This window comes from Somniosus microcephalus, chromosome 19 (assembly GCF_052327205.1).
Source record: "Somniosus microcephalus isolate GS21.2 chromosome 19, FLI_Smic_1.0, whole genome shotgun sequence".
Lineage (NCBI taxonomy): Eukaryota > Metazoa > Chordata > Chondrichthyes > Squaliformes > Somniosidae > Somniosus > Somniosus microcephalus.
The window spans coordinates 82291245-82314105 of NC_141005.1; the positions used below are offsets into that span (position 1 = coordinate 82291245).

Genomic DNA, 22861 nt, shown 5'->3' on the forward strand with positions numbered 1-22861 from the left:
TGTATGTTTTCAATATGAGCTCCGTATCCTGTAGGGGAATATGTTGGAATAACCTTCCATAATCTTTCTTATTTATGACCGTCAATGCCGATCCAGTGTCCAATTCCAGTTTTACTTGGACTCCTTCTATCTGAAGAGTGACCCAAATTGTCTGGAGGTCTGCACCCTTACCCACGTTGAGTACCCTTAAGCTAGCCAGTTCAATACTGCTTAAGCCAGCCAGTTCATTACTGCTAGCGTCTGAATCGGACTCCTGTTCGGCCACCTTGTGTACTTTTGCGTATTTTCCTTGCGGTGACTTCTTGTTGCTGGTCTTCTTCCCTGACCTGCATACTCTAGCTATGTGTCCAAGCCTACCACAAGTTCTACATTCTTGGTTTTTAAACCAACACTGGTTCTGATCATGCGTTGTCTTTCCACAACGATAACATTTGCCAGAACTCACACCCAATTTGTGTGCACTGAGCTCCGGTGACCGTAGCTGCATTATTGCCGTGCCTCTTGCTGCGGCTTCGTGTGCTGCTGCCATAGTGACCGCCTTCTCAAGCGTCAGCTCATTCTCCTCGAGCAGTCGCTTTTGTGTATCCTGTTTAAATAAACCACACACAAATTTGTCTCGTAGTGCATCTGTCAGTCCCGTTCCAAACTGGCAATATTTCGCTAATTTACGCAATTCCAGCAAATATTCAGTATTGCTTTCATGCTGTAGCTGCCTTCTGTCGTAAAATTTAAATCATTCCGCTAGCATCAGCGGCGTGGGGTTTAGATGATCTTTCAGGACAGTAACAATCTCATCGAACGTCTTATCCGCCGGTTCATCTGGTGATAACAGGTGTTTCAATTGCCCGTATGTCTTCGCACCCATTAAATTTAATAATGTTAGAGCTTTATCTTGGTCACGAATTTTATTGGCCTTACAATAATTTTTTACTCTTTCAACATATATGGCCCAATCTTCGAGGTCACTATCAAAGGTGCTAATATTCCCGTGTTTAGGCATTGTAGATTTGCAATTTCTCAGATTTTATTTTCTTTACTTGTTATCAAAGATGGCAGCTTCCCGCTCTTGCCGTCGTCCTCCGCCCACAAAATGGTGGTTTTCCCGCGCTTGGCGGTCTTCACCCGTCCCCCGACGCCATCTCCCTTCAGCCCCGAGTGCGGCCCTTATCTCCGCCGCGATCGATGGCCCGCGCTTTTCACCGCGGCTCTCGCGCCTTCAGTGTCTGCCGACGCTGCGCCTTTCAGCCCGAGTGCGGCCCTTATCAGGGATTGCGATCGATGGCCCTTATCTCCCGATCGCGATCGCCCTTGTACCTCCGACTTCCCCCAGCCCTGTCTTTGCAGCCAACGCTGCTCGGCTTACCCACCACCGAGGTTGAAAAAGAAGCTGCAGGATGTCTTCTGTCCTCCAGTTTTCAGTCGCTGATGGAGGCTTCAGGGTCCTAATGCCTGTCGCTTCCAGTGGGGTGGTGCGGTTTGAAACCTCTCTTCAACGTCCTGTCTGTGGATGAAGCCGCCGTGGAATAACTGCCGCAGGGTAAGAATCTGACTCGTCGCCAGTGTTAAGTATGTGTATTGTATTGAACAATTAACACAAAGACTTAAACGTATAACTCAAACAGGTCTTTACTGGTTGGAGGTAGGGACTACACGTAGGTCTTTACTTCATGCCCACAGGCGGGAACTGAGGGGAGATCAGTACCCACAGTACTATTTATACCCCTATGGCCAGGAGTGGTACTGCGTATCACTACGCCCTACAAGTAGTGCAGTCCTGTCCATAGGTTTAAAGTAGCACACATATTACATACACAACACAGGACACCAAGATAACTCCCCTACTCTTCTTCAAATAGTGCCCTGGAATCTTTTACGTCCACCTGAGAGAGCAGACGGGGCCTCGGTTAAATGTCTCATCCGAAAGACGGCTCCTCCGACAGCGCTGGACTCCCTCAGCACTGCACTGGAGTGTCAGCCTAGATTTTGTGCTCAAGTCCCTGGAGTAGGTCTTGAACCCAGAACCTTCTGACTCAGAGGGAGAGTGCTACCACTGAGTCACTTGATTAGAAAGGTGGGACTCAGGGTCTCCTAGGGGAACCCTACAAGCCAGTGTGCTGGTTTGTGTGTTATACAGGAGTTTGATGGTCCCAGGAATGACTGGCAGTGTTTGGGAGAGTGCTTTCACCATGGTTCTCCTGCAGAGTGTAATCCCCATAGTTGAGTGTGCGATCAGATTACGGTCTCCCACTAGGAGGTCTGATTACACCTTGCCACACAATCGCTCAGGTGTGTTTGGACTGTGCTGAGCTGCCGACTCCAGCATTCAAAGCCACCGGAGCCTTTGCAGACTTTAACTGAGAGCGATCGGCACCCTTCCAGACCGGGGATGTTCGTCACTGTTAGGCACGGGGGTAGGTGGCAGTGCCCGGCTACTCCATGCCCATGTTAGAGTGTCGACTGCTGTGCTTTGTTTTCCAGTAAATGCGGGCGTGTTCCTCCCACTGTTAACCACGCACTCTGCTTAGTTTTATTGAGAAACCAGGTAAAGGCCCAAGGCCAAATGTGCAGGGACGGGAAGCGTTCAAAAAAGGAGGATCTAATCGAGGTATTTAAGGTGATTAAAGGAGCTGATAGGAAAGATAGAGTTGATAAGGTGGTTAGAAGCATATGTGTTACTTGGGTTAATAAACAGAGGGATAGAATATAAAAACAAAGAGATCAGGCTCGAACTTTATAAATCACTGGTTAGGCCTCAGCTGGAGTATTGTGGACAATTCTGGGCCCCACACTTCAGGAAAGATGTAAATTCCTTAGAAAGGGTGCAGAGTGGGTTTCCCAGGATGTTACCAGGGATGAGGGACTTCAGTTATGAGGAGAGGTTGGAAAAGTTCGGACTGTTCTCCTTGGAACAGTGAAGGTTAAGAGGTGACCTAATCGAGGTTTTCAAGATGATGAGAGGTTTTGATGGAGAAAAGCTGTTCCCTCTGGCGAGTGGGTCAATAACCAGAGGTCGTCAATTTAAATCATTGACAAACGATCGAGAGGGGAGCTGATCTGGCTGGGAGCAGTGTCCTGGCCAATCGAATAACTGGGGCTTTAAACTAAAAAGTGGGGGGTGGGGGGCGGGGTCAGGTGAGGGGGAATTTAAAAATCTAAAGAGAAAGGCCAAGGCAATGGAGCAGTGTAGCGATTGGGGTAAAGAGAAGCAGCGTGTGAGAGGAAGGGACAGAGCGTTTAACGGTAACAGTACATCAGCGAATAGTGTGAAAGCAGGGAATAATGGTAAAAAAATTAAAATTAAAGGCTCTTCATTTGAATGCATGAAGCATATGTAACAGTGGCACGAGTAGAGATAAATGGCTTTGATCCGATAGCCATTGCAGAGACGTGGTTGCAAGGTGACCTAGGTTGGTAACTAAATATTCCAGGGAACTTGACATTTCGAAAAGACAGGCAGACTGGAATGGGGGTGGGGCGGGGGAAATAGTTAAAGGACAAAAAACGGAGAGTAGGGATAAATGGATCATTTTCTGGTTGGCAGGCTGCAACTAGTGGGGTGCCGCAAGGATCGGTGCTGGGGCCTCAGCTACTTACAATCTATATTAATGACATAGATGAAGGGACCGAGTGTAATGTATCCAAGTTTGGTGACGATACAAATCTAGGTGGGGTAAGTAAGCTGTGTGGAGAACACAAAGAGGGAAAAATTCAGTATTGCCCGGTTTGGGGCACCATTATCGGCCGTGCGCAAAGTTTAGCGCCTGGCGCTAATTATCGCCTCCGACGGCAAACTTGGCTTTTATCGCCCCTGGAGGTGATTGGAGCGCTAAATCAGGTGCTTCACACCTGTCTTAAGGCGCAAAGGCCGAGGAGCGAGGCGCTACCTCAGAGCACTGGCGAAGCTCATGTGATGTCAGTCAGCAATGGAACACAGACACACTGGCGCCGGCCAGTTCTTAAAGGGGAGTTCTGACGAAAGGTCATCGACCTGAAACATTAACTCTGTTTCTCTCTTCACAGATGCTGCTTGACCTGCTGAGTTTCTCCAGCACTTTCTGTTTTTATCTTAAAGGGGAGGGTTGATCTTGCTCTCCATCCACATCCTGCTCATTGCAGCCTTGAATCTCGGCCTGGAGAGACCTGTACATCAAATCTGCTGGAAAGAACAATGGAGAGGCCCAGGGAAAGAGCTCAGAGTGCAGCCCCCACAGTCTCTTCTAAATCGATACAAGGAAGGGCAAATCAAAATGAACCTGCAAAGTGCTGCTCAGTACCCAAAACTCCTTCACACAGCGTTGAATCTCTCCAGAAGTCTCTCTCTCTCTCTCTCTCAGAATGCGTGGTGCAAAAATGTCACCAACAAAAAAAGGCAGGAAGCAGTTGCCTTTAAATAGCGCTCCCCCAGTCCCTCCCTGACTGCAAAACGCTCCCCTCAACCTGTCGTTGCTAGCGGCAGGCGGTAAGGCAGGGGGCGCCACTCAATATCCGGTCCGGGGCACTACCGGGGTGTTGCGCACTCGTCTGACATCACGATCTGCCGGCGCAGGAGATCGTGGCGGCAGTGTTTAGCGCCGCTGTAAAATATCTAGTTAATTTCGTGAGTGGCGCAAATGTCGCCGCACCCGAATGCTAATTGCTTTGCGCCCCATTTGCGCCCTCTTAAGGCGCTAACGGGAGGCGCAGACAACTGAATTTCTCCCCCAGAGAGTCTGCAAAGGGATAGAGACTGGTTCAGTGAGTGGGCAATAAAAGGTGGCAGATGGAGTATAATGTGGGGAAATTAGAGGTTATTATATTTGGTAGGGAGAATAGAAAATCAGAATATTTTTTAAATGGTGAGAAACCATTAAATGTTGGTGTTCAGAGAGAATTAGGTGTTCTCGTACAGGAAACATAAGCTAGCATGCAGGTACAGCAAGCAATGAGGAAGGCAAATGGCATGTTGGCCTTTATTATAAGGGGGTTGAAGTACAAGAGCAAGGAAGTCTTGCTCCAATTGTACGGGGCCTTGGTGAGACCACACCTGGAGTACTGCGCACAGTTTTGGTCTCCTTATCTAAGGAAGGATATACTTGCCTTGGAGGTGGTGCAACGAAGGTTCCCGAGATTGATTCCTGGGATGAGAGAGGGCTGTCCTATGAGGAGAGATTGTGTAGATTGGGCCGATACTCTCTGGAGTTTAGAAGAATGAGAGGTGATCTCATTGAAACATACAAGATTCTGAGGGGGATTGACAGGGTAGATGCTGAGAGGTTGTTTCCCCTGGCTGGAGAGTCTAGAACTAGGGGGCATAGTCTCAGGATAAGGAGTCGGCCATTTAAGACTGAGATGAGGAGGAATTTCTTCACTCAGAGAGTTGTGAATCTTTGGAATTCTCTGCCCCAGAGGGCTGTGAATGCTGAGTCTTTGAGTATATTCAAGGGATATTGAGATCGGGCGGGAAAGTGGAGTTGAGGTCGATGATCTTATTGAATGGCGGAGCAGGCTCGAGGGGCCGAATGACCGACTCCTGCTCCTATTTCTTATGTTCTTATATGAAGAGAAATGTTTTCACTCAGCGTTGTCGGGATCTGGAATGCTCTACCTGAAAAGGCAGTGGAAACTGATTCTATAAATAATTTTAAAAAGGAGTTGGACAGGTACTTGAGGATAAGGAACTTGCAGGGTTACGGACAAAAAGCGGGGGTCTGGGACTAAGCATGGCTGCTCTTTCAAAGAGCCAGTACAGGCACGATGGGCCGAATGGCCTCCTTCTGTGCTGTTAGTTTCTATGATGCTATGAACTATATCCTCTGGTGGGGGAGTCTAGAACAAGGGAGCATAACCTTAAAATTAGAGCCAGACTGTTCAGGAGGAGATGTCAGAAAGCATTTGTTCACATAAAGGGTAGTGGAAATCTGGAACCTCAAATAGCTGTTGATGTTGGGGATCAATTGAAAATTTCTAAACTGAGATTGATAGACTTTTGATAGGCCAGGCTAAGATACAGATCAGCCATGATCAAATTGAATGGTAGAACAGGCTCGAGGGGCTGAATGGCCTCCTCCTGTTCCTATGATCCTGGGAAATAGGGATTACATGACTCCAGGACTAAGGGAGGTTGTGTGGTCCTGGGAAAGAATGAATTAGAGCATAAGACACTGTGAGAGACTGGATTTCAACAGTGAGGGCGAATGTTCCAGACCAGTGTATATTCTACTCAATAGCATATAGCACAGTGTGACAGAATATTGCAGTGTCTGCTGTTAGTGCATACATCATTTCCATACAGTGACTGTATTTTACATTCGATCTATCATAATATATTTAAAGTTTTACATATGCACACACTTCCTGTAAAGAAAGAAACAACTCCTTATATAGCATCTTTCACATCCTCAGGACATGCCAAAAGCTTCGCAGCCAATGAATTACTTTTGGAGCTTAGTCACTGTTTTGCAGGTAAACTCGGCAGCCAATTTGCACACAGTAAGATCCCACAAGCAGCAATGAAGCAGTGGATCTATTTCTGGTGGTGTTGGTTATAGCAGTCATGCCTATTTCTATCACCACTTTCTGTCACACTGGAACTTACCAAGTCATTTTGCTTACCTTTCCTTGTGTTCTCCTAAAGTGTCTCAAAGATACAGATACACAGATCTCGGGGACAGTTATGGAGATTTAGGGTACAGATACACAGATCTCGGGGGACAGTTATGGAGATTTAGTGTACAGATACACAGATCTCGGGGGACAGTTATGGAGATTTAGTGTACAGATACACAGATCTCGGGGGACAGTTATGGAGATTTAGTGTACAGATACACAGATCTCGGGGACAGTTATGGAGATTTAGGGTACAGATACACAGATCTCGGGGACAGTTATGGAGATTTAGGGTACAGATACACAGATCTCGGGGACAGTTATGGAGATTTAGGGTACAGATACACAGATCTCGGGGACAGTTATGGAGATTTAGGGTACAGATACACAGATCTCGGGGACAGTTATGGAGATTTAGGGTACAGATACACAGATCTCGGGGACAGTTATGGAGATTTAGGGTACAGATACACAGATCTCGGGGACAGTTATGGAGATTTAGGGTACAGATACACAGATCTCGGGGACAGTTGTGGAGATTTAGGGTACAGATACACAGATCTCGGGGACAGTTATGGAGATTTAGGGTACAGATACACAGATCTCGGGGACAGTTATGGAGACTTAGTGTACAGATACACAGATCTCGGGGACAGTTATGGAGATTTAGGGTACAGATACACAGATCTCGGGGGACAGTTATGGAGATTTAGGGTACAGATACACAGATCTTGGGGACAGTTATGGAGATTTAGGGTACAGATACACAGATCTCGGGGGACAGTTATGGAGATTTAGGGTACAGATACACAGATCTTGGGGGACAGTTATGGAGATTTAGGGTACAGATACACAGATCTCGGGGACAGTTATGGAGATTTAGGGTACAGATACACAGATCTCGGGGACAGTTATGGAGATTTAGGGTACAGATACACAGATCTCGGGGGACAGTTATGGAGATTTAGGGTACAGATACACAGATCTTGGGGGACAGTTATGGAGATTTAGGGTACAGATACACAGATCTCGGGGACAGTTATGGAGATTTAGGGTACAGATACACAGATCTCGGGGACAGTTATGGAGATTTAGTGTACAGATACACAGATCTCGGGGGACAGTTATGGAGATTTAGTGTACAGATACACAGATCTCGGGGGACAGTTATGGAGATTTAGTGTACAGATACACAGATCTCGGGGGACAGTTATGGAGATTTAGGGTACAGATACACAGATCTTGGGGGACAGTTATGGAGATTTAGGGTACAGATACACAGATCTTGGGGGACAGTTATGGAGATTTTGGGTACAGATACACAGATCTCGGGGACAGTTATGGAGACTTAGGGTACAGATACACAGATCTTCGTGGACAGTTATGGAGATTTAGGGTACAGATACACAGATCTCGGGGGACAGTTATGGAGATTTAGTGTACAGATACACAGATCTCGGGGACAGTTATGGAGATTTAGGGTACAGATACACAGATCTCGGGGACAGTTATGGAGATTTAGGGTACAGATACACAGATCTCGGGGACAGTTATGGAGATTTAGGGTACAGATACACAGATCCTTATTGAAACAAATATGTTTTTTTATGTTCAGTTGTGCTGTGAACTGACAATTATTGAAGGAAGGAATGAATGAAAGAGTATTATCTTCATCATTCCTTCAATTATTCTCTCAATTTATTCCTCCCTTCTTCACTCCTTCATTCATTGCTGCTTTTATTCCTTCATTCACTCATTCCTTCATTCATTCCCTCCCTTCATTCATTCACTCCTTCATTCATTTCTTTCCTCTACCTGCCACTACCCACATAGATTGGATCTTTGAAATTATTAGGCCAGTATTTAAGAGACTTGAAGAAATTGTAATCTGAAGTTTACATTTCGAAGTTTCTGTACTGTTGGATGGTTTTGATAGTTCAAAGTTATTTGGGTAACATTCAATCTTAATTGAAAGGCACAGAGCTCTGACATCTTGCCCCAGCAACCAGGAGTGACCTTATTTGGTACTTGTTTAAGATCACAGAGCCCTGCAGCATCACACGTTGAGGCATCACCGAACAAGCATTGGTGTGGAGGCCCACAGGTCTCGGGATTGGTGATGGAGCAGCTGAATGGCTTTTGTGTTGGGTGTGTGGCCAATTTACTCTTTGTGGATGTGTGAAAAAAACTTCCTTTCCAGGAACTGAGTGTTTATGTCCACGTGTGAAAGTCTGTGAATGGGTCGCTCCCGGAGGTGACAGCAACCCTGGTAGCCATTATCTCACCGGCCACTTACACTGACTGGTGCTGACCCAGCCTGTAACTCTTCAATGAATAAGGCCTGTGTAAATGGCCCTGCTAGTGTTGGACTCAATCCAGTAGGCACCAGTTCAAACCCCAAACTCAGCTGGTCACCTTGAGCTGCCTTTGAGAAACCAGCAGTGCCAGTTCTTGGCTGGCCGACTAGATGGAGCTCTTTGCCGCACATTAATCTTCCATCTTTTGTTGGGAGCTATACATCGGATCAGGCACTGCAGAAGCAAACCTCCAGCTTGGCTGTCAACCATTCAGTATTGAAATTCATGAGATGAATTCCAGAACTTTCCAGGGGTTGCATTCAACATTGAGGAAATCGGGCCAGAAATAGTCATGGGGAGGGAAATTCGGTGCCGCCCCGTTTGAGGCGCAATTATCGGCCGAGCGCAAAGTTTAGCGCCTGGCGCTAATTATCGCCTCCAACTGCAAACTTGGCTACACACCTGTCTTAAGGCGTTAACGCCGAGGAGCGAGGCACTACCTCAGAGCGCGGGCGAAGCTCAGGTGATGTCAGTCAGCAATGGAACACAGACACACTGGCGCCGGCCAGTTCTTAAAGGGGAGGGTCGATCTTGCTCTCCATCCACACCCTGCTCATTGCAGCCTTGAATTTCGGCCTGGAGAGACCTGTACATCAAATCTGCTGGAAAGAACAATGGAGAGGCCCAGGGAAAGAGCTCAGAGTGCAGCCCCCATAGTCTCTTCTAAATCGATGCAAGGAAGGTCAAATCAAAATGAACCTGCAAAGTGCTGCTTAGTACCCAAAACTCCTTCACACAGCGTTGAATCTATCCAGAAGTCTTTCTCTCTCTCAGAACGCGTGGTGCAAAAATGTCGCCAACAACAAAAGGCAGGAAGCGGTCGCCTTTAAATAGCGCTCCCCCAGTCCCTTCCTGACAGCAAAACATTCCCCTCAAACTGTCGTTGCTAGCGGCAGGTGGAAAGGCAGGGGGCGCCACTCAATATCCCATCCAGGGCGTTGCACGCTCGACTGACATCATGATCTGCGGGCGCAGGAGATCGTGGCGGTAGTGTTTAGCGCCGCCACAAAATGTCTCGTCAATTTTGCGAGCGGCACAAACATCGCCGCGCCCGGGCGCTAGTTGCTTTGCGCCTCAATTGGCACCCTCTTAGGGCGCTAACGGAAGGCGCAAAGCAACCGAATTTTTCCCCCATAGAATCTTACAGCACAGAAAGGTTTAATTAATAACCTTGTAGTAAAGGGGCCTTTAGGGAAGAGTGACCATAATGATAGAATTTTATATTAAGTTTCAAAGTGATTTAGTTAAATCCGAAACTAGGGTCTTAAATCTAAACAAAGCAAACTACGTAGGTATGAGGGGGTGAGTTGGCTAAGGTAGATTGGGAAACTACATTAAAAGGTATGATGGTAGGCTTATAATGTTGCCAGAAAGAGTAGTAAGTCAGGATTGGGAGGATTTTAGAATTCAGCAAAGGAGGACCAAGAAATTGATAAAGAGAAAAAAAATGAGAGTAAATTAGTGAGAGACATAAAAACAGATTGTAAATGTTTCTATAGGTATGTAATAGGAAGAGATTAGTGAAAGTAAATGTGGGTCCCTTACAGGCTGAGACAGGAGAAATTATAATGGGGAATAAGGAAATGGGCAGAGACATTAAACAAATACTTTGTATCTGTCTTCACAGTAGAAGACACAAAAAACATTCCGGAAATAATGGGGAACCAAAGGTCTAGCGAGAATTTTTAAAAATTCATATATGGGATGTGGGCATCGCTGGCAAGGCCAGCATTTATTGCCCATCCCTAGTTGCCTTTGAGAAGGTGGGGGTGAGCCACCTTCTTGAACCGCTGCAGTCCGTGTGGCGAAGGTACTCCCACAGTGCTGTTAGGGAGGGAGTTCCAGGTTTTTGACCCAGTGACGATGAAGGATTGGCGATATATTTCTAAGTCAAGATGGTGTGTGACTTGGAGGGAACTTGGAGATGGTGGTGTTCCCATGCACCTGCTGCCCTTGTCCTTCTAGGTGGAAGAGGTCGCGGGTTTGGGAGGTGCTGCCGAAGAAGCCTTGGCGAGTTGCTGCAGTGCATCTTGTAGATGGTACACTTTTCTTCTTCTTAGGCAGTCCCTCGGAACCGAGGATGACACACTGCAGCCACGGTACGCCGGTGGTGCAGGGAGTGAATGTTTAAGGTGGTGGATGGGGTGCCAATCAAGCGAGCTGCTTTGTCCTGGATGCTGTCGAGCTTCTTGAGTGTTGTTGGAGCTGCACTCATCCAGGCAAGTGGAGAATATTCCATCACACTCCTTACTTGTGCCTTGTAGATGGTGGAAAGGCTTTGGGGAGCCAGGAGGTGAGACACCCGCCACAGAATACCCAGCCTCTGACCTGCTCTTGCTGCCACAGTATTTATGTGGTTGGTCCAGTTACGTTTCTGGTCAATGGTGACCCCCAGGTTGTTGATGGTGAGGGATTCAGCGATGGTAATACTGTTGAATGCCATGGGGCGGTGGTTAGACTCTCGCTTGTTGGAGATAGTCACTGCCTGGCACTTCTGTGGCATGAATGTTACCTGCCACTTATCAGCCCAAGCCTGAACGTCATCCAGGTCTTGTTGCATGCGGGCATAGACTGCTTCATTATCTGTGGAGTTGCGAATGGTGCTGAACACTGTGCAGTCATCAGCGAACATCCCCATTTCCGACCTTATGTTGGAGGGAAGGTCATTGATGAAGCAGCTGAAGATGGTTGGGCCTGGGACACTGCCCTGAGGAACTCCTGCAGCGATGTCCTGGGGCTGTGATGATTGACTTTCAACCACCACAACCATCTTCCTTTGTGCTAGGCATGACTCCAGCCAGTGGCGCATTTTCCCCCCGGTTCCCATTGACTTCAGTTTTACTAGAGCTCCTTGATGCCAGACTCGGTCAAATGCTGCCTTGATGTCAAGGGCACTCACTCTCACCTCACCTCTGGAATTCAGCGCCTTTGTCCATGTTTGGACCAAGGCTGTAATGAGGTTGGGAGCTGAATGGTCTTGGCGGAACCCAAACTGGGCATCTGTGAGCAGGTTATTGGTGAGTAAGTACCTCTTGATAGCACTGTTGATGACACCTTCCATCACTTTGCTGATGATTGAGAGTAGACTGATGGAGCAGTAATTGGCTGGATTGGATTTGTCCTGCTTTTTGTGGACAGGACATACCTGGGCAGTTTTCCACATTGTCGGATAGATGCCAGTGTTGTAGCTGCAGTGGAATAGCTTGGCTAGAGGTGCGGCTAGTTCTGGAGCACAAGCCTTCAGCATGATAGCCGGGATATTGTCAGGGCCCAGAGACTTTGCTGTATCCAGTGCGCTCAGCCGTTTCTTGATATCACGTGGAGTGAATCGAATTGAGGATCTTAATGAAATCAGTATACGTAAAGACATAGTACTGGAGAAATTAATGGGACTAAGTGGCAACAAATCCCCTGGACTTGATGACCTGCATCCTAGGGTTTTAAAAGAGGTAGCTGCAGAGATAGTGGATGCATTGGTATTAATCTTCCAGAATTCCCAAGATTCGAGAACAGTCCCCAAGGATTGGAAGGTAGCAAACATAAACCCGCTATTTAAGAAAGGAGGAAGAGAAAAAACGGGGAACTAGAGGCCAGTTAGCCTGACGTCAGTAGTAGGCAAAATGCTAGAATCTATTGTTAAGTGGTAACAGGACACTTAAAAAATCATAATATGATTAGGCAGAGTCAACATGGTTTTATAAAAAGGAAATCCTGTTTGACAAATCTGTTCGAGTTTTTTGAAGGTGTAACTAATAGAATGGATAAGGGGGAACCAGTGAATGTGGTGTATTTGGATTTTCAAAAAGCATTCAATAAGGTGCCACACAAGAGGTTATTACACAAAATTAGGACTGATGGAATTGGGGGTAATTGGGGGGAGCGTGGCTTGAGGATTGGTTAATGGACAGGAAACAGTAGGAATTTTTCAGGTTGGCAGGTTGTAACTAGTGGGGTGCCGCAAGGATCAGTGCTGGGGCCTCAGCTATTCACAGTCTATATTAATGACTGAGATGAAGGGACTGTGAGTGTACTGTATCCAGGTTTGCTGATGATGGTGTGAGGAGGACACAAAGAGGCTGCAGAAGGATATAGACAAGTTGACTGAGTGGGCAAGGACACGGCAAATGGAATACAAGGTGGGGAAGTGGGAAGTTATCCACGTTGGTAGGAAAAACAAAAAAGCAGAATATTTTTTGACTGGTGCGAGACTGGGAAATGTTTGTACTCAGAGGGACCTGGGTGTCCTTGTACATGAATCACTGAAAGTTAACATGCAGGTTATAATGCAGCAGAACAAGTACAGCAGATTCAGTCTGGAGTGATAAGACCCATCCTCTCAACAGTATCGGGCTGACACTCCAGTGCAGTGCTGAGGGAGTGCTGCACTGTCGGAGGTGGCATCTTTCGGCTGAGACGTTAAACCGAAGCCCCGTCTACTCCTTCAGGTGGACGTAAAAGATTCCATGGCACTATTTTGAAGAAGAGTTTTCCCTGGTGTCCTGGCCGATATTTATCCCTCAATCAACATCACTAAAACAGACTATCTGATCATTATCACATTGCTGTTTGTGGGAGCTTGCTGTGTGCAAATTGGCTGCTGCGTTTCCCACATTACAACAGTGACTACACTTCAAAAAGTACTTCATTGGCTGTAAAGTGCTTTGGGACGTCCAGTGGTCGTGAATGGCGCTATATAAATGCAAGCAATTAGGAAAGCAAATGGTATGTTAGCTTTTGTATTAGAGTATAAGAGTAAAGAAATCTTACTACAATTATACAGGGCATTGGTGAGGCCACACCTGGAGTATTGTGTACAGTTCTGGTCTCCTTACCTAAGGAAAGACATACTTGCCTTCGATGGAGTGCAGCGAAGGTTCACCAGACTGGTTCCTGGGATGGGGGGGATTGTCCTATGAGGAGAGATTGAGTAGACTAGGCCTATATTCCTTAGAGTTTAGAAGAATGAGAGGCGATCTCATTGAAACATATAAAATTCTTAAGGGGCTTGACAGGGTTAATGCTAGGAAAATGTTTCCTCTGGCTGGGGAGTCTGGAACCAGGGGTCACAGTCTCAGAATAAGGGGTCAGCCATTTAGGACTGAGATGAGGAGAAATTTCTTCACTTAGAGGGTGGTGAATCTTTGGAATTCTCTACCCCAGAGGGCTGTGGAGGCTCAGTCATTGAGTATATTCAAGACAGAGATCGATAGATTTTTGGGAACGAAGGGAATTAAAGGATATGGGGATAGTGCGGGAAGGTGGAGATGAGGTAGAAGATCAGCCATGATCTTATTGAAAGGCGGAGCAGCCTCGAAGGGCCAAATGGCCTCCTCCTGCTCCTATTTCTTATGTAGAAGGAGGCCATTCGGCCCATCGTGCCTGTGCCGGCTCTTTGAACGAGCTCTCCAATTAGTCCCACTCCTCTGCTCTTTCCCCATAGCCCTGCAAATTTTTCCCCTTCAAGTGTTTATCTATTTCCCTTTTGAAAGTTACTGTTGAATCTGCTTCCACCACACTTACAGGCAGCGCGTTCCAGATCACAACAACTCGCTGCGTAAAAAAAATCCTCAGCTCCCCCCTGGCTCTTTTGCCAATGATCTTAAATCTGTGTCCTCTGGTTACCGAGCATCCTGCCAGTGGAAACAATTTCTCCCTATCTACTCTGTCAAAACCCCTCATTATTTTAAACACTTCTATTAAATCTTCTCTTAACCTTCTCTGCTCTAAGGAGAACAACCCCAGCTTCTCCAGTCTCTCCACATTATTGAAGTCCCTCCTCCCTGGTACCATTCTGGTAAATCTCCACTGCACCCTCTCTAAGGCCTTGACACCTTCCTAAAGTGCGGTGCACAATACTCCAGCTGAGGCCTAACCAGTGATTCATAAAGGTTTAGCAGAACTCCCTTGCTTTTGTACTCTATTCCTCTATTGATAAAGCCCGGGATCCCGTATACTTGTTTAACAGTCTTCTCAACTTGTCCTGCCAGCTTCAATGATTTGTGTACATCCACCCCCAGGTCTCTCTGTTCCTGCACCACCTTTAAAATAGTCCCATTTAGTTTCTATTGCCTCTCCTCATTCTTCCTACTGGAATGTATCGCTTCGCATGTCTCTGCGTTAAATTCCGTCTGCCACGTGTCTGCCCATTTCACCAGTCTGTCTATGTCCTCCTGTAGTCTGCTACCATCCGCCTCATTGTTCATTACATTTCCGAGTTTCGTGTCACCAGCAGACTTTGAAATTATGCCTTGTATACCCAGGTCATTAATATATATCAAAACGAGCAGTGGTCCTCATACCGACCCCTGGGGAACAGCACTGTATACTTCCCTCCAGTCTGAAAAACAACCGTTCACCATTACTCTCCACTTTCTGTCCTTTAGCCAATGTTGTATCCACGTTGTGACTGTCCCTTTAATCCCACAAATTTCAGCTTCCTTTACAATATTTAGCACTCTGGGAGCCATTTTATTTGGGTCTCAATGGCTTTGTTCACTATAATGAGGCATCCCACTCAAACATCGACTCATGCCCCTGCTGCGATTGCCCTGTGCACATTCCTTCCTCTGGACATGATTTCCTGGCTTTGCACTGATGCTGTTTACGTCCAAATCCAACTAAAATGGCCAATGTTGTAAAATGAAGCCTGAGATCACACTAAAATCTCCAAACCGATTTAACTGTCTGTCAGACGAGACGTTAAACCGAAGCCCCGTCTACCCTCTCAGGTGAATGTAAAAGATCCCATGAAACTATTCGAAGAAGAGCAGGGGAGTTCTCCCCGGTGTCCTGGGGCCAATATTTATCCCTCAACCAACATCACTGGATCCAAAATTGGCTTAGTGGCAGAGGGTGATGGTCGAAGGTTGTTTTTGTGACTGGAAGCCTGTGTCCAGTGGTGTATCGCAGGGATCGGTGCTGGGTCCTTTGCTGTTTGTAGTGTACATCAATGATTGAGATATGAATGTAGCAGGTATGATCAGTAAGTTCGCAGATGACACGAAAATTGGTGGAGTGGTAAATAGCGAGGAGGGAAGCCTCAGGCTACAGGACGATATAAACGGGTTGGTCAGATGGGCAGAACATTGGCAAATGGAATTTAACCCTGAAAAGTGTGAGGTGATGCATTTTGGGAGGACTAACAAGGCAAGGGAATACACAATGAATGGTAGGACCCTAGGAAGGACAGAGGATCAGAGGGACCTTGGTGTGCATGTACATAGATCCCTGAAGGCAGCAGGACAGGTGGATAAGGTGGTTAAAAAGGCATATGGAATACTTGCCTTCATTAGCCGAGGCATTGAATATAAGAGCAGAGAGGTTATGATGGAGCTGTACAAACGCTAGTTAGGCCACAGCTGGAATACTGTGTGCAGTTCTGGTCACCACACTATAGGAAGGATGTGATTGCATTGGAGAGGGTGCAGAGGAGATTCACCAGGATGTTACCTGGGCTGGAGCGCTTCAGCTATGAGGAGAGACTGGACAGGCTGGGGTTGTTTTCCTTAGAGCAGAGAAGGCTGAGGGGGGACCTGATTGAGGTGTACAAAATTATGAGGGGCATAGATAGGGTAGGTAGAAAGGAACTTTTCCCCTTAGTAGAGGGGTCAATAACCAGGGGGCATAGTTTCAAAGTAAGGGGCAGCAGGTTTAGAGGGGATTTGAGGAAAAACATTTTCACCCAGAGGGTGGTTGGAATCTGGAACTCACTGCCTGAAAGGATGGTAGAGGCAGGAACCCTCACAACATTCAAGAAGCATTTAGATGAGCACTTGAAGCGCCATAGCATACAAGGCTACAGACCAAGTGCTGGAAAATGGGATTAGAATAGACAGGGCTTGATGGCTGGCATGGGCCGAAGGGCCTCTTTCTGTGCTGTATGACTCTGTGGGGGAAAAATTCAGTTGGTTTGCGTCTCCCATTAGTGCCTTAAGAGGGCGCTAATGGGGCGCAAAGCAACTAGCGCCCAGGCACGGCGATGTTTGCACCGCTCACGAAATTAACTAGACATTTTGCAGCGGCACTAAACACTACCGCCACGATCTCCTGCGCTGGCAGATCATGACGTCAGTCGAGTGTGCAACGCCCCGGTAGCGCCCCAGACCGGACATTGAGTGGCGCCCCCCTGCCTTACCGCCTGCCGCTAGCAACGACAGGTTGAGGGGAGTGTTTTGCAGTCAGGAAGGAACTGGGGGAGCGCTATTTAAAGGCAGCCACTTCCTGTAATGATCACTAACATGTCATTCTATAGTGGACACTAGGTGGAGCCGTAGAGCTGTATATAGCTGTATGTATAAGACTACACTACCCAGCTGTATGTATATTAAGACTACATTACCCATGAGGCACTAGGCTACCCACAAGGCAGCAGTCAAGATGGAGGCCTTTACAGATACTGTACCTAGTCCACATGTGCTCAATAAAAGTGTCTAGCAAAAGCTAGCTGTGTTCATAATAAGAATGTCTATTTATTAATGAACATAAGACTTCCTGCATTTTTTTGTTGGTGACATTTTTGCACCACGCATTCTGAGAGAGAGAGAGAGAGACTACTGGAGAGATTCAACGCTGTGTGAAGGAGTTACTTTGCAGGTTCATTTTGATTTGTCCTTCCTTTTATCGTTTTAGAAGAGACTGTGGGGGCTGCACTCTGAGCTCTTTCCTTGGGCCTCTCCATTGTTCTTTCTAGCAGATTTGATGTACAGGTCTCTCCAGGCTGAGATTCAAGGCTGCAATGAGCAGGGTGTGGATGGAGAGCAAAATCGACCCTCCCCTTTAAAAACTGGCCGGCGCCAGTGTGTCTATGTTCCATTTCGGCGATACTGTGGCGGTACCACTGGTTGTCCCTTACATAAAGACACATAATTCCCTTTAACTTACCTTTTGGGGCCGTTGCCCTTTTAACTTACCTGTTGTAGCCATTGCCCCTTTAAGACGCGCCCTAGCGCGCTGACGTCACGTCACGTACGACGTGATGTGCGTGCGCCGGCACAGCCTGGCCCAGCGTCTTCGGCCTCAATGGCCAGCCGACGGGAGCGACGCGATCTTCCGCTCCCGCGGCAAGCACCGGCACAGCCCGGCCTCGCGACCTCGGCCTCAACGGCCAGCGATGCAACGACGCGCATCACGTGACGCCCTAAGCGCGGGAAACGCAAACAACGTGATGACGTCACAACACAAACGCGATGACGTCATCACACTCCCCACAGGACTGCGAACTCAGTCCTCGTGGAGTCCCCGCTGGGACAAGACCTACACCACGGTGCTCCTACAGTCAGCCATCTTACCTGCCATCTTACCTGATGTAATTAGTCTGTTCCTGTAAATAAACAACTTGTTAATAGTTCGTCGAAGTCAAACTCTCTTATTTAGTGGCGATCTACATGAACCGCTACAATACCGAATTTCTCCCCCTATGACTCTGATTAAAACAGACTATCTGGTCATTATCACATTGTTGTTTGTGGGAGCTTGCTGTGCTCAAATTGGCTGCCGTGTTTCCCACATTACAACAGTGACTACATTTCAAAAGTACTTCATTGGCTGCAAAGCACTCTGGGACAACCTGAGGTTGTGAAAGGCGCTGTCAAATGAAAGTTTTTCACTAAAGTATAAATTTACATCAGTGGAAACAAACAGGAAGTGAATGAGCTCACGTGTTACAAACCCAGAGCAGCTCCTGCTACCTGACCCTGCCAGGAGTGAGTAGACTGACCCCATCAATTGCTCTGGCCTCAGTGAATGGCCAGTGTCAGCTAACACCAGCTCTCAGCCTCACCCAGAGTCTCTGTCACCACACCTGTAGCCAGGCAGTGTCACCACACCTGTAGCCAGGCAGCGTCACCACACCTGTAGCCAGGCAGTGTCACCACACCTGTAGCCAGACGGTATCACCACCTGTAGCCAGACAGTGTCACCACACCTGTAGCCAGGCAGCGTCACCACACCTGTAGCCAGGCAGTGTCACCACACCTGTAGCCAGGCAGCGTCACCACACCTGTAGCCAGGCAGCGTCACCACACCTGTAGCCAGGCAGTGTCACCACACCTGTAGCCAGGCAGTGTCACCACACCTGTAGCCAGACAGTATCACCACCTGTAGCCAGACAGTGTCACCACACCTGTAGCCAGACAGTATCACCACCTGTAGCCAGACAGTGTCACCACACCTGTAGCCAGACAGTATCACCACCTGTAGCCAGGCAGTGTCACCACACCTGTAGCCAGACAGTGTCACCACACCTGTAGCCAGACAGTGTCACCACTTGGCAGGGGGATGGGATACAGAGTGGAGCTATAGTAGGGGGTGAATTACAGCCAAATACGGAGGAAAAAACAAGTCAGCTGGGAAGGCAGAGCAAATATGTGAAGGCAAAAGGGAATATGGCAAGGCTGGAAGGCATTTATTTTAATGCAAGGAGTCTTGCAAATAAGGTAGATGAACTGAAGTTGTTGTTGAACACATGGGAGTACGATATTGTTGCTATCACGGAGACATGGTTGAGGGAGGGTCAGGACTGGCAGCTCAATATTCCGGGGTATAGAATCTTCAGGCGAGACAGAGGGGGGTGTAAAAGGGTAGGGGGTGTTGCAATATTAATTAAGGAGTCAATTACTGCTGTAAGGAGGGATGATATATTAGCGGGTTCCTCTAATGAGGCCATATGGGTAGAACTTAAAAACAAAAAGGGGGCAAGCACTTTGTTGGGAGTGTACTATAGGCCCCCAAACAGTCAGGGGGAGATAGAGGAACAGATATGTAGGCAAATCACAGAGAAATGTGCAAATAATAGGGTAATAATAGTGGGGGATTTCAACTTCCCCAATATTAATTGGGATAGTCAGAGTGTGAAAGGCTTAGAGGGTGCAGAATTCTTAAAGTGCATCCAGGAGAGCTTTTTGAGCCAGCGTGTAGAAAGTCCTACAAGAGAGGGGGCGGTACTGGACCTAATTCTAGGGAATGTAGCCGGGCAAGTGGTGGAAGTGTCAGTAGGAGAGCATTTTGGCGACAGTGACCATAATTCGGTGAGATTTAAGGTGGTCATGGAAAAAGACAAAGACGGCCCGGAAATAAAGGTTCTAAATTGGGGGAAGGCCGATTTTAATATGATCTGGCCAAAGTGGACTGGGAGCAGCTACTTATAGGAAAATCCACATCAAAGCAGTGGGAGACTTTCAGAAGGGAAATAGAGAGAGTACAACGCCAACATGTTCCCGTAAAGGTCAAGGGTGGTACCAACAAGCAAAGGGAGCCTTGGATGACAAGGGATATACAAAAATGCATTAGTAAAAAAAGGGGGGCTTTTGGCAGTTACAAAAGACTAAAGACGGAGGAAGCCCTAGAGGAGTATAAAAAGTGCAGGGGCATACTTAAAAAAGAAATTAGGAGAGCGAGGAGGGGCCATGAAATAACACTGGCGAGCAAAATAAAGGAAAATCCTAAGATGTTTTATAAGTATATTAAGGGCAAGAGGATAACCAGGGAAAGGGTAGGGCCCATTAGGGACCAAAGTGGCAATCTGTGTGTAGAGCCAGATGATGTAGGCGGGGTTTTAAATGAATTTTTTGCATCTGTGTTCACTATGGAGGAAGACGATTTAGACATAGAAATCGGGCAAGGGGACTGTGATATACTTGAACATATTAGCATCGAGAGGGAGGAGGTACTAGCGGTTTTAGCAGGCCAAAAAGTGGATAAATCCCCAGGCCTGGACGAGATGTATCCCAGGCTGCTGTGTGAGGCAAAGGAGGAGATTGCAGGGGCTCTGACACAAATTTTCAGAACCTCTCTGGCCACAGGGGATGTACCAGAGGACTGGAGAACAGCTAACGTAGTACCATTATTCAAGAAGGGTAGCAGGGATAAACCAGGGAATTACAGGCCAGTGAGCCTAACATCTGTGGTAGGGAAATTATTGGAAAAAATTCTGAGGGACAAAATTAGTCTCCACTTGGAGAGGCAAGGATTAATCGGGGATAGTCAGCATGGCTTTGTCAAGGGTAAATCATGTCTGACCAATCTGATTGAATTTTTCGAAGGGGTGACTAGGTGTGTGGATGAGGGAAATGCTGTGGATGTGGTATACATGGACTTCAGTAAGGCTTTTGACAAAGTCCCGCATAGGAGACTGGTCAAGAAGGTAAGAGCCCATGGGATCCAGGGTGCCTTGGCACGTTGGATCCTAAACTGGCTGAGTGGCAGGAGGCAGAGGGTGATGGTCGAAGGTTGCTTTTGTGACTGGAAGCCTGTGTCCAGTGGGGTACCTCAGGGATCGGTGCTGGGTCCCTTGCTGTTTGTGATCTACATAAATGATTTGGATGAGAATGTAAAAGGTATGATCAGTAAGTTCGCAGATGACACGAAAATTGGTGGGGTGGTAAATTGCGAGGAGGAAAGCCTCAGGCTACAGGACGATATAAACGGGTTGGTCAGATGGGCGGAAAAGTGGCAAATGGAATTTAACCCTGAAAAGTGCGAGGTGATGCATTTTGGACGGACAAATAAGGCAAGGGAATACACAATGAGTGGTAGGACCCTAGGAAGCACAGAGGGTCAGAGGGACCTTGGTGTACATGTACATAGATCCCTGAAGGCAGCGGATCAGGTAGATAAGGTGGTTAAAAAGGCATATGGGATACTTGCCTTCATTAGCCGAGGCATAGAATATCACAGAATCACAGAATCCCCACAGTGCAGATAGAGGCCATTTCGGCCCATCGAGCCTGCACCGACACATATCCCACCCTATCCCCGTAACCCCACGTATTTAATCCCCTAACACTAAGGGTCAATTTATCATAGCCAAATCAACCTAACCTGCACATCTTTGGACTGTGGGAGGAAACCGGAGCCCCCGGAGGAAACCCACGCAGACACGGGGAGAATGTGCAAACTCCACACAGACAGTCGCCCGAGGCCAGATTTGAACCCGGGTCCCTGGCGCTGTGAGGCAACAGTGCTAACCACTATGCCACCGTTGTCGTGTCCGTGTGTAGATAAAGACACTGAAGACAGGAGTTGGTTCATAGGTATTTACTAAGCAAGTCTGGGGGGGGTCTAAAGGATATACACAATACACAGGCTTATATAGCCCAAGTGGCAATTACTGGCATTACGCACACCTGGGGCTCTTAAAGGCACATACACCACAATTCCTCCCCTTCTAGCTAACTAGTACATCATATTTTAAGTAATTATTAATTAAATGTTATATGCAAAATAAGATACATTGCTGTATTAACTAATTATAAGTTAGTCTCTCAGGAGGCTTCCTGACTCGGTCCGGATAACGCCTCGGGGGTGTAGTAGTTTCTGGTGGTGTAGTAGGTTCTTCTGGCAAGGCTGATTCGGCTTGAATGCCAGTGTCGGGTTCATCGGGTTCCAGTCTCACCGGATCGGAGGTAGATATGGGTATATCTACTTCATCGTTAGATGTATAGAGTGGTGGTGTAGGTTGTCCCTTTTCGGATGACTTGATGATTTGGTCAGCATGGCGTCTTATTATGCTTTCTCCGATGTCCACGGTATACATCAGTGGTCCTAGTCGTGTGCAGATAGTTCCAGGCTGCCATTTCTCGGTACGGTAGTCCCGGGCCAAAACCGGTTGGCCTATCTGGAAGATCCTAGTTGGCTTTTCATTCATGCCCTGAAACTGCCGGTTCTCCACGTCCCTTCGGATGTTGGGCTTGACCAAATCCAGCCGGCATCTTAGGTTTCTATTGTAGAACATCATGGCGGGAGTTTGGTTAGTAACCATATGTGTTGCATTCCTATATGCAAATAAGAAGTTATCCACCTTGTGCTGAAGTTTTATGTCTTCATTACTCATGGCCTTTATGGCCTTCTTGAAGGTCTGGACAAACCTTTCAGCCAATCCATTGGTGGCGGGATGGTATGGGGCGGACGTGTAGTGCTTTACC

At 47.3% G+C, this 22861-nt stretch overlaps 1 protein-coding gene across 3 annotated transcripts in view; it reads left to right on the top strand.

Moving 5' to 3' along the window:
* Positions 1–22861, top strand: part of c8h22orf15 (chromosome 8 C22orf15 homolog) — a 73108-nt gene that overhangs the window by 15087 nt on the left and 35160 nt on the right. Inside the window, exon 1 of one of the 3 annotated variants that reach the window (XM_085962114.1) lies at positions 2243–2411. The exons of the other annotated variants lie outside the window; for them this stretch is intronic. Within the exon in view, the coding sequence (XP_085818240.1) occupies positions 2387–2411 (25 nt within the window). The 5' untranslated portion in view covers positions 2243–2386. Of the gene's footprint in view, positions 1–2242; positions 2412–22861 lie in introns of those variants that run through there. 3 annotated transcript variants of the gene reach the window in all.